The 12,620-nt window shown below is 38.5% G+C and overlaps 1 protein-coding gene across 12 annotated transcripts in view; it reads right to left on the reverse strand.

The window, feature by feature from the left end:
• LOC127945070 (ankyrin repeat and SAM domain-containing protein 1A) overlaps positions 1-12,620 on the reverse strand; it is a 96,305-nt gene that overhangs the window by 54,386 nt on the left and 29,299 nt on the right. For all 12 annotated transcript variants that reach the window (XM_052541624.1, XM_052541616.1, XM_052541620.1 and 9 more), the window contains 6 exons: positions 4,910-5,206; positions 3,582-3,657; positions 3,395-3,496; positions 3,223-3,309; positions 2,650-2,822; positions 2,228-2,284 (listed from right to left, as the gene is read on the reverse strand). In XM_052541624.1, coding sequence (XP_052397584.1) covers positions 2,228-2,284; positions 2,650-2,822; positions 3,223-3,309; positions 3,395-3,496; positions 3,582-3,657; positions 4,910-5,206 — 792 coding nt within the window. The remainder of the gene's footprint in view (positions 1-2,227; positions 2,285-2,649; positions 2,823-3,222; positions 3,310-3,394; positions 3,497-3,581; positions 3,658-4,909; positions 5,207-12,620) is intronic.

A 12,620-nucleotide genomic window follows, 5' to 3' on the forward strand; every position in this document is an offset into this window, starting at 1 on the left:
ATATACCGCTCTTTTTTTCCTAGTCCGAAGAAAAATGTTGTACCAATGCCCCGGACCCACTTTATATTAAGTGGCCTTAACTACTATGTAGTTACATTTTAATTAATAATTTAGTACAATGTACTTATTGTGTACATACATGTTTTTACATTGTACTTATATATTAAAAAAAAACGACATGTAATTAGATCTGTATTTAATTTCTGTACACCTTACACCTTACACTTTACACCTTAACCCACCCTTAAACTTACCCATACCTCCAACCCTCCTACAATACAATATGAACACAATAAGTACATTGTACTTATTTTTTATGTAAGTACATAGTAGTTAAGGCCCCCTAATATAAAGTGGGACCAATGCCCCTTGTGCCTTTCTTTTATAGAATTCAGACAAAGCTGATCTTTTCATGAAAAGGGAATCTAAATGGTCTTGATTTCCCGTTTCTTGAATTAAAACTTGAATTTCAATAATTTCCTCTTCTAACTTCTTTATAGACTGAGTTAAAAAACTTGACGTTTAGAGTATATCGTTGACATAGTCGCCTAATATTTACTTTCCCAATGTCCCACCATTCCTGTAAAGAGGAAAAAATAAGTTATTGTTCTTTAAAAGACTCCCAATAAAACCTAAAAACATCTTTAAACTGTAAATCTGACAACAATGTCACATTAAAATGCCAATAAGAACTACTTATTTGAACAGAACTAACAATCTTTCTACACACAACCAAACTATGATCAGAGAAACCAACTGAAAGAATTGAGCCATTTACAAAAAAACTATGATGATGTTTGAAAACATAAAATTGACAACACATTTTCACGAACATGCGTCCATGTTTATTGTTCAACATCATGATTAAAATGTCTCCATACATCACAAAGCTCAATCCCTTCTATCATTTGTATCAGTTTCCGGCGTGAAGCCATATGTGGTTCTACATGATTCCTATCTAGATTTCTTTCGACACAATTCAAATCTCCTCCCACAACCACATCACATTTTTCTATTACTGTATATAATTGATCTAAAAACAACATTCTTTCTAACTGGGAGGTTGGTGCATATACACAAATTGAGCTTTTATTGAGCTTTTATCTTTAAGAATCTACCTTTACAACCTCCTCTACTGAACAAGACGAGGGAGCAAAGTTTGTATTAAACAGAACTGCAACTCCTCCACTGAGTGAAGTATTATGACTCAGAAAAAGAAGAACGCCCCATTCTTTAGCCCATTCAACAGCAATTTTCACATCACTATGTGTCTCCTGTAAAAACAGGACATCGTATATCTGAGCTCTTAAAAGATTTTAAAGATGCAATGCGAATGTCACTCATAAATAAAAATTAAAAAGAAACTACAGCACAAAAGAGTCCAAAACATCCAATGAGGGCAAAAATACACCATTTCATCATCATTATTCAATTGGAGTTTAATTTTTGTGACGATGTTTTTAAACGATATACTTCTTTATCTCTAAATCTTCCTTCACTCATTAAACGCTTAATATTTTCCAGAAATCTTCTGAGATCTGGAAAATATTCATCAATTTTACAATTTACATCAAGATCAGTTCTATTTCCGTACAGAATCATATACGTGAAACGTCTAAAAGACACTACGATTTACATCCTATAGCGACCTTTTTTCATGGGAGCAAACAGTTTTCCAAAGCGAGACCATTCCTTCATCAACATCTCATCTGTAATAAAGGGAGGTAGATCTGAAATGAACACTAAGTGAAGTGTTCAGACGCTGTGCAGCTCTGTACCCAGCCGCAGTGTTTCAGTATTGGTCATGGGCTCCAGAGTCTTCCAGACAGAAGGTTTGCTGTGTGTTGCACAGATCCACAGCATTAATATTCATGAGGAGGCTGTTTGATTTGGGTAGACGTGCAGAAAGCGCAGTCAGCGAGTGGAAAGACAGATTCAACAACCTCTCGCCGAAATATTCATTGTTCTGCTTTCTATATGCACTGCTGCAAATGATTGTCTGTTCATTATGTATCTCACAGGACTTGTGTCATATAGAGCTTAAATATAGATAAGTAAGGATCATGACAATACTACTTTTTAAACATTTAAATATCAAACGATAAAGGAGGCAGCTACTGCAAGCAGCGGGGAAACAAATGGAAACACTGACCTCTGCTTCCAGAGGTATTTATTAATGATTTTAATAATGTGAACCAAACAATGAATCTCTGAACAGGGATTTTACCTCAGAGCTGAGATCCTCTTCCTGCGCAGGACGATTCTGTGGAGGATGGCGCTCTTTCTGAAAGAAACATTCAACTCATTTACTACCAAACATGCTGAAAACATCTTGTTTTAAAGAAAGAAAGACTCAAAGAAAATCACTATTCATAGTCTCCATCTAGTGGAGAAAACTGTACTACACCAAAGCTTCAGATTTTAAAAACAAAACAAATCACAACTGGCTTCATTGCTTTTATAAAGAAAAGGGAATCAACTCAAATAAACAGTTTAAATGAATTATTGATAATAACTTTAATTCAATATTGCTGCCGGACAAAATAATCCATAACTGGATATTTACAGTCGTCAATAAATATATTAGCTTTCCATTCACAATACTTGTTCCAGATGTTTTGAAGACAGAAGTGTGTGCCACACACTCACCTTGCCGGCTTCGCTGTCCGGTCGTCCCGAGTCTCTGTCCGATGACTTTCCGCTGGCCAGACTGTCCAGAGAGACACACGAGGACGCCTCAAACAGAGCTTCATACGGACTCTCTTCCACAGGGCTCGAAGCCAAACCGGATATGAGCTCACTGACCTGCTGCTCCATTTCTCCTGTCCAAACACACACATAGCATTAAAGCATCTGCAGAACATCTGGCGCACGGAGCACCACGAGCAGCAGCCGTCTGAATACAGATCAGAGCCGTCTGTGTGAGAACCACCACTCTCAGATTATACCAATGGCCACATACTGTAGTAGAATGCTATATGCACTGATGAAACGTTTCAAAAAGTCGTTTTTGTTGTAATTACTAGATGTTTTGTAATTACGAATTCTACAAAAACATGGAGGCTTTTTGCATTTTGAATATGGATTTTAATTACTGAAAAAAAAAAACACTTTTCCACAACATTCACATTTATTAAGATACACCTGTAAATGATATAATAGCTTTAAAATGTACCCAATATTTTGAGTGTGAGATATTTAATTGAGAGGAGTTTCTCTGACCTTTTCTCTTGGGGCTCAGGCTCTCTTGAGGAGGTGGCACTGGTGGAGGAGGGAGGCTCGTTTCTGACGGACGGCCGCTCATATGAGCTTTAGAGAGGAGACGGGTGTGAAAACCATGTTGTTCAGATTCAGAGATGTGTGTGAGATGTGTGTGAATCAGGTCCAGACGTACCTTGTATGAGCGCAGCGATCTGCCGGCTCTTTTGAGAGGGCATGTCTCTAACAGTGTCCAGCGCTGTTAGACTCTTACCGTCCACGATATTCACATCGATCCCTGACAAACATTCACACAGAGCATCCCGAGTACAATTTCAGTAATCAAACCCCTTGTTACTTGTGGATTTGAGTTTATTTCTTACCTGCGTTGAGTAGCTTTTGTACTACTTCTGTCTTTCCATATAGAGCTGCTTCATGAAGGGCACTGCCTTTCTCCGTCTGTTAACAAATAAAACATTCATCATAAGATACAGAGGCACATGCAGCCACCCCGGCTCATTTTAGACACTTAGATACAAGTTGTGAAGGTTGAAATATCTTGCACGTTCTGTTTTAGGTCAGTGAACTGCAATAACTGAGTCTGGTGTGGCATATCAGCACCCAACGGAGACGACAAACTCATCTTCACACCGCAGCGGCTTCCTCAGCATGTTAGCGGACGAAGCAGACTATGTGAATGTGGGCCGCTGCTCTGAGGACGTGCGGAGTGAGAGACAGAAGGCAGGTTGTTACTAGCAGGTTTCTCAGGTAGAGGCAGGAGTGCTAAAGAGCAGCGACTTTAAATCACTGTCAACTACTGAAAGACCGGCCAACACACACACACACACACGCACTGATGAGCAGCTCAAACTAAAACAGTATTTAAACCCATTCATTTTAAAGAAATGAATGCGTTTATTGTGCAGGGGTGCATTACATTGATCAAACATGACAGGAAAGACTTTGGTTAAACTTTTTTTAGGGTCTCTTAACTACTGGTTGCTTATTAGCATACATTTCATTGGAATTTTAGCTATTTGTTAGTAATAATTAAACCTATATTAAAACCATATTCTCATGACCTTATTCTACAGCCCTAACACACTTAACTTAACAACTACCTTACTTAATATTAATAAGCAGCAAATTGGGAATTTATTGAGGGAAAAGTCAGAGTTAATAGTGAATAAGTGTTCCCTATTCTAAAGTGTTACCAAGACTTTTATAATGTTACAAAATATTTCTATTTCAAATAAATGCTGTTCTTTTGAACGTTATATTCATCAAAGAATCCTGAGAAAAATCATGTTTTTTTTTTATCTTTCTGATAATAATTTGAGCATCAAATCAAAACAAACACAAAAACACTGCCATTATAATTACCCAAATTAAATGAAGGAAGTCATTATAGGAAGCAATTCACATAATTGTCAAGTTCTTTTTTGTGCTCACAAATGAAAAGGCAGTGCAGTGCAACAATCACATCCAATCAGAACACATGTGATGTGGAGCAGACTTTTTTTAACCAATGAGATTTAGCTGTGGGCGGAGCTAACCAGCATAACATGACAGAAACTTGAAACCAAGACGGGAACACTAGCATACTGCACAGTAACCACTGAATATTACCACTGCAGATGATGCAATTTTATGTATATATATAAAAAAAATCATCAAAAACCATCAAAAATCACTGGCACCTGATCCTCACCGTGTAGTTGATGTCCACGCCGGCGGCCAGCAGCACCTCCACCACCGGCAGGTGTCCGTTGCGGGAGGCCAGGTGGAGGGGGGTGTGTTTCTTGGTGTTGGAGCTGAGCAGGTTGGGATGAGCGCGGAGCAGAAGTTTGACCACGTCCAGCCGGCCGTAGAGCGCAGCCAGGTCCAGCGGCGTCTCAAACTTGTTGTTGCGCATGGTGGGGTCGGTCAGCTCCTCCAGCAGCAGCTGCACCACCTGAGTGTGTCCGTACTGAGCCGCGCAGTGCAGCGGCGTCTCGTTGTCATTGTTCTGAGGACAGCAGAGCGAGATGTTGACGGACAGAAAGGGCGATTACTTCAGGACCTGTGTCTAAAAGATGGAAAAGTCAACATGATTTCCAAGCGGCAAAGTTCACTGGGGTAGCAACTGCAGGGTCGTAAAGCTATGTGACTCTTTGACATAGCTTTGAGATAAAGCTGGCTTTTTGGATAATAAAAAAATAAATAAATAAATAAATAGAGCAGAATTATGTTTGGAAAAACTGCAAGCTGATTTGATGACCACCCTTATTCAATGGTTTTATGGAGACAGACAGAGCAGAAGAGAGCATGCAAGCTTGACCACACGCAGACAACACACTTCAAACACACACAACATCCTCAAGATCTACAAACCACTGCCTACAGACGGACTTCTGTTACATGTTTTATAAAACACTTACTTTGACCTAATTCAGTGATATTCATCCATTAGCAGTGGCTTAAGTCTCTAAATATGTGCATTGCTGTTCAAAACCTAGGGTTGGCAAAAGGTTAAAAGAACGGAATTTATTTAAAATAGAAACCATTTGTAACATTATACATTTCTTAAATGCCATTTTTTGATATATTTATTTTGACCTTGCTGCATAAGTTTTTATTTTTTATTTTTTTATAATCTTACTGACACCAAACTTTTGCAAGGTAGTGTATTTTCACACTGTATCTGCCTTTGGTTAACTAGTATTTGCTTGACGGCTAATGAAGACTGAAATATTATATTTAAATCAGTGACAGTTAAACATAATGGCTCATCGTGTTGAATATTTAGCATGACTATAACAAAGCATCCGACTCCACAATGACTGTACTTGAAGTCAAACCTTGAGCACTAGAGGGCGCTCTTATATTTGATTTGTCTGCCAACTGAATTCAGTAAAATCTTTTGTGTGTAAATATGGATTTACACACTAGATATCCTTTATTAACACTTGAGCTCTGATGGTACACACTGATATTATAGCATTTGACTGAATGAATGTGATTGTGAATGTCCTCTCAGAGCAGTGCTCAGAGATCTGTGTGTGTGTGTGTGTGTGTGTGTGGCAGCAGTAGGTACAGCAGCAGATGTCTGAAGCACAGAGGAAGAGGTTGTGAAGGCCTCTGGGCTGCCAGCAGCTGGCACATCACACGCCACCACTCTGAGCGCATATGTGTGTGTGTGTGTGCGTTTTCAGGCGGGGGAGTGAATGAAAATGAGTGATGAGCTGGTTTGATGACCACACCCCAGAAATACAGGTATTGGTCATATAATTAGAATATCATGAAAAAATTGATTTATTTCACTAATTACATTCAAAAAGTGAAACCTGTATATTATATTAATTCATTACACACAGACTGATATATTTCAAATGTTTATTTATTTTAATTTTGATGATTATAACAGACAACTAAGGAAAATCCAAAATTCAGTATCTCAGAAAATTAGAATATTACTTAAGACTAATACAAAGAAAAGATTTTTAGAAATATTGGCCAACTAAAAAGTATGAATATGAAAAGTATGAGCATGTACAGCACTCAATACTTAGTTGGGTCTCCTTTTGCCTGAATGACTGCATCAATGCGGCGTGGCATGGAGTGGATCAGTCTGTGGCGTTGCTCAGGTGTTATGAGAGCCCAGGTTGCTCTGATAGTGGCCTTCAGCTCTTCTGCATTCTTGGGTCTGGCTTATCACATCTTCCTCTTCACAATACCCCATAGATTTTCTATGGGGTTAAGGTCATGTGAGTTTGCTGGCCAATTAAGAACAGGGATACCATGGTCCTTAAACCAGGTACTGGTAGCTCTGGCACTGTGTGCAGGTGCCAAGTCCTGTTCGAAAATGAAATCTGTATCTCCATAAAGTTGGTCAGCAGCAGGAAGCATGAAGTGCTCTAAAACTTCCTGGTATACAGCTGAGTTGACCTTTGACCTCAGAAAACACAGTGGACCAACACCAGCAGATGATATGGCAACACAAATCATCACTGACTGTGGAAACTTTACACTGGACCTCAAGCAACATGGATTGTGTGCCTCTCCTCTCTTCCTCCAGACTCTGGGACCTTGATTTCTAAAGGAAATGCAACATTTACTTTCATCAGAGAACATAACTGTGGACCACTCAGCAGCAGTCCAGTCCTTTTTGAAGCGAGACTCTTCTGACGCTGTCTGTTGTTCAACAGTGGCTTGACACAAGGAATGCGAAGCTGAAACCCATGTCTTGCATACGTCTGTGTGAAGTGGTTCTTGAAGCACTGACTCCAGCTGCAGTCCACTCTTTGTGAATCTCCCCCACATTTTTAAATGGGTTTTGTTTCACAATCCTCTCCAGTGTGCGGTTATCCCTATTGTTTTTACACTTTTTTTCTACCACATCTTTTCCTTCCCTTCGCCTCTCTATTAATGTGCTTGGACACAGAGCTCGGTGAACAGCCAGCCTCTTTTGCAATGACCTTTTGTGTCTTGCCCTCCTTGTGCAAGGTGTCAATGCTAGTCTTTCTCTTGATTGTGTAGCCTACAGAACTAGACAGAGACCATTTAAAGGCTTTGCAGGTGTTTTTAGTTAATCAGCTGATTAGAGTGTGGCACCAGGTGTCTTCAATATTGAACCTTTTCACAATATTCTAATTCTCGGAGATCCTGAATTTGGGATTTTCCTTAGTTGTCAGTTATAATCATCAAACTTATAAGAAATAAACATTTGAAATATATCAGTCTGTGCGTAATGAATGAATATAATATAGAAGTTTTACTTTTTGAATGTAATTAGTGAAATAAATCAACTTTTTGATGATATTCTAATAATATGACCAATACCTGTAAATAGGTAAAGCATGATAATGATTTTTAATGATTAGTCAAAATATTTTTTATTCAATTTATTTATTATTATAATCATCACAATCAATCATTATTTTAATATAGTTATTATATTAATAAAATAATGTCATTTTTTCATGTTGTTGATGATTAAAAAACGATTTAATTATATAAATGTTATTTATTATTATTATTAATTGTATCAATAGAACAGTGTCATTTTTTCATTAAGAGTATTATTTTTATTATTCATATGCTAACAATAATACAATATATATTTTTTATGTTTTATGTATACACTGTATATATTTTTGCATATTTTATTATAATTTTTTAATCAATACGCTGGAGAGAGAGAGCGAGAGAGAGAGAGAGACAGTCACAGTAAGAACCAATGGGACACAGAGGGAGAACAAAACTGCACCTGCTGCTTCCCCCCACAGATGGGAAAGCCAAAACACAAAGTCCTTTATTCTTTAGACTGAAAAAAGGAAAACCACAACACACTCAGTAGAATCAGATCCTGTAACAGAATTGAGAGCGTGAGCTGTTGTTCAGGCGATTTCCCCCGACATGAACACACCAGACCCGGAGAGAAACACCTGTATCTGACGCAGCTCCTCAGTGAGCGCAACTCGCGCTCGCTTCCTGAACTCAGAGGTTTTCTCAAGTCAAAGAGCTGTGTGTCAGCAACTTTTCATTTCTCTGCTGAGGAACCGGACACCACAGAGAGTCAAAGTCTTTCAACATAAAACCAGCTTCACACAACAGATTCATTTTCCTGGTGACTGCGGCCCAGGGCTGACAAACCCACGGACAGAAGTGAGCTTTCACCGTCTCAAACAGAAAGTGCTGATCTGCCTCTGACATTTTAAAACGACTGAAACACTGCATTGTGTTTGCATTTTATCTGTTTGACAGAAAGGAACTACTTTGAAAAACCTGATGAGGAAACGACATGCAATATGTTTTCATTTAAATCTGTAGATGGTGGGCGTCCAGCATAACTAAGTATATATAAATCATATGTAAGAATGAAACTGAATGGTGCTTTTGCCTCCTGAAAGCTTGTAATCAATGTAACTGCGAGGAAAATGTCAGGTTTGAGGCAGCGTAAGGGTGAACTCTGTCTATCACAGTGATGGCCTTTCCTGAGCTCTGGACTAAACATGATAAAAGCAGTGCAAACCGACGGAGCTGAGCGTTCCCGTCCTCTCTCTGCGGTTAATAAGCCTGATGACTCCTCAGCTCCGATCTTATCGCATGCATGTGAGCACATGTGCTCTTTCTGAGGGAGCACATTAACACAAGTTTCACAGATGCACTGTATTCAGCTCCACGGGAGACACAAACGCAGCCTGGCGTAGGATTATGATATACGGTCTGTTAGGTCAGCGCACATGCATACGGATGAAGATAATCAGTGCTGAAAGCTGACCTACCACGTGATGTCATACTGATTACATCATCAGCGTGTGCCTGTGGGAGCATACGCACACGAGAGAGAGAGAGAGAGAGAGAATTTTCTGTATTTGCGATTAAAAAGAAATGTATCATTTGGCCATTTTTACTGTATTTATAAAAACAAGTTAACATACTAAATTTTATTTAAGTCAGAACAACAACTATTATATAAACAAAACCGTTAGAAATTATTGAACTATTTTTCACATTACCTTACAGACTACATTTTGTATTATAAATCAGAAGGAAATGAACGTGTTTCACTGTCTGAAATGCAAATAATCATAAAGGCTATTTTTAACCTTATGGCTTAATTTTCATGTCTTACACAGTATACAGTACATAATCTCTTTGTTTTAGGTTGAGACACAACCTAGACGTGTTCTCGACAGGTCTCATACGATTCAGAGCGGGCTGTCAACATGAAGCATCGACTGACAGAAGTAGAACTGTGTGTGTGGACACCTCTCCCTCATTCAGGAGCTCTCTGACAGATGTGTCATCTCTCCGGAGGACATCATACACGCTCCACACCATCACAGCGATGTCTGCTACACGCACATAAAAGCTTTCAGAGTGAAAAAAAAAAAAAACATGTTCTCGAGTCGCTACACATCTGATGTGATTTTAAACAATTAATGTCAGGAAGAGACCGTGGGGTCATGAAGCAGAGCGCTGGACTGGAAATCACAGAAACCTCTGGAGTCTGGAGCTCCTCCATATATTTACAGTAAAGAACATTTCATTCCTTCACTGGATGCATTATAGAACTCATATACCTGGAAATCCACAGTGCTGAAAACAAAATGTGTTTGGTCGAATTCTTGTCTTAATCAACAGAAATAAGGCAGACCTCAAAGCTGCATGCAGAGTCTGACATTTTCATATGGGTTTTTTCATATTCGTTATCCCAAAAAATGTGTCTCAAACAGAAACTAGGGATGCAATCGGGCCCGATACTGAGCTTCTTGTACTCGTGCTCATTAAAATGCCCCGATACCAAACGCCGATGATACCAAACAGCATGTGATAAGTGCCATATTCAGACAAAGAAACAGTGAACAGAACAACAGACAGCAAATTAGAGTTATTAGAGATTAAGGTAGTCTTCGTAGGATATCTATGCAATGAATATAAATGTTAAACATTCATTATTAAAGCCTGTTTAGCTGACTTGCGGGAGCTAATAAAGCATGCTGAGTGGATTGAGCGCGCAGTGACGAGTGCGCAAGCTTGTCGAGTGAATATATACATACACAATATTTAAAAGAATTACACATGCATTAAAAATATTGGTATTCCGTATCGGCAAGTACAAAAAATAAAAGTATCGTATCCGGCAAGTACAAAAAATAAAAGTATCGTATCGGGCGAGTACTGCAAAAAGTATCGTATCGGGCGAGTACTGGAAAAGTATCGTATAGGGCGAGTACTGGAAAAAGTATTGTATCGGGCGAGTACTGGAAAAAGTGGTATTGGTGCATCCCTAAAAGAAACCTTGCACAATGAGTACGATGCGTGTTCATTAATCAGTTGTGAAAATTCACAAAACAGCACTAATACTGGGTCCACCAATTTCTGTGCGCAAGGATCTTTACGGTGCTTTGTGCTACGAGACTAAGTGGATAAACCTCCATTCTGTGTTTTAGCGTTCGCTTTTTTCAGAGGCAGTGTGTTAATGTGACTGACACAATGTGAGGTTGTATTTATTTTTGTTCACTTTATTTTAGGGTCCAATTCTCACTATTAACTAACCATTAACTTTGACTTTTGTCTCAATTAACTCATTATTTGCTGCTTATTGATAGTTTATAAGGTAGTTGTTAAGTTTAGGGTATTGGGTAGGATTATGGATGTCATGCATTATATGTACTTTATAAGCACTAAAAAACAGCCAATATGTTAATAATAGACATGCTAATAAGCAACTTGTTATTAGTGTGAATTGGACCCTATACTAAAGTGTTACCTTAATTTTTTTACGTACAAAAAAAAAAGTCACACTCAGTGTGCAATGACCTTAAACCTTTAGAAGAGTGTGGTATGTTTAGAGAGTAAACGGTGAGGGAACAGACCTATGATATTCATTGGGCATTGTGATGACAAGGCAATATTTTCTGAAGATTTTCACACAGACTGTGCAAACTAGGTCATCTGAGAGAGAGAGAGAGAGAGAGAGAGAGAGAGTTCCCCACAGACATAATCAAGGGGAGGTGGAGATGAGTGCATTTTCTAAATAAGGCTCTCCTGAAATAGATTCATAGTAAGCAGGTGAACTGACTGACTCTCAACTGTATGAAAAGTGTGTTTGAATTTCTATTAGGTTTGCTGTTTTTTATGTATTTATATATTTTTATTTACAGTGGGGCTCAAAAGTTTGGGAACCCCTTGCAGAATCTGTGAAAATGCGAGTAATTTTCAAAAAATAAGAGCGATCATACTAAATGCATGTTATTTTTTATTTAGTACTGTCCTGAGTAAGATATTGTACATAAAAGATTTTAACATTTAGTACACAACACAAAAAATTCTTAGTACTGTGTGCTGTTTCCTGATGATCCTCGACTGTCTTTCTGTTTTGTGATGGTTGTGCATGAGTCCCGTGTTTGTTCTGAACAGTTAAACTGAGAAAAATCTTTAAGGTCCTGCAGATTCTTCAGTTTTCCAGCATCTTTTCATATTTGAACCTTTTCCAGCAGTGACTTTATGATTTTGAGATGCACCTTATCACACTGAGGACAATTGAGGGACTCAAACACAACTATTAAAAAAGATTCAAACATTCACTGATGCTTCAGAAGGAAACAAGATGCATTAGGAGCTGGGGGGTGAAAACTTTTGGAATTTGAAGATCAAGGTAAATTGTACTTAATTTGTGTACCGGGAAACATACGCGTATCTTCTGTTGCTTACGAAGGGCAGAACTAAATGGAAAAAAATAATATTTCAACAAAATAAGACAAACTTGGCCATCTTCATTGTGTTCAAAAGTTTTCACCCCCGGCTCTTAATGCATCTTGTTTCCTTCCACCCAAACCCTTCCACACAGTGGCTCCTCCTCCATTCACCAATGTCTATTTCATCTCTTTCTTGCTGTGCTAGTGGATCCAGCCATGAGTACATCATCCAGCTCT

This window comes from Carassius gibelio, chromosome A23 (assembly GCF_023724105.1).
Source record: "Carassius gibelio isolate Cgi1373 ecotype wild population from Czech Republic chromosome A23, carGib1.2-hapl.c, whole genome shotgun sequence".
NCBI lineage: Eukaryota > Metazoa > Chordata > Actinopteri > Cypriniformes > Cyprinidae > Carassius > Carassius gibelio.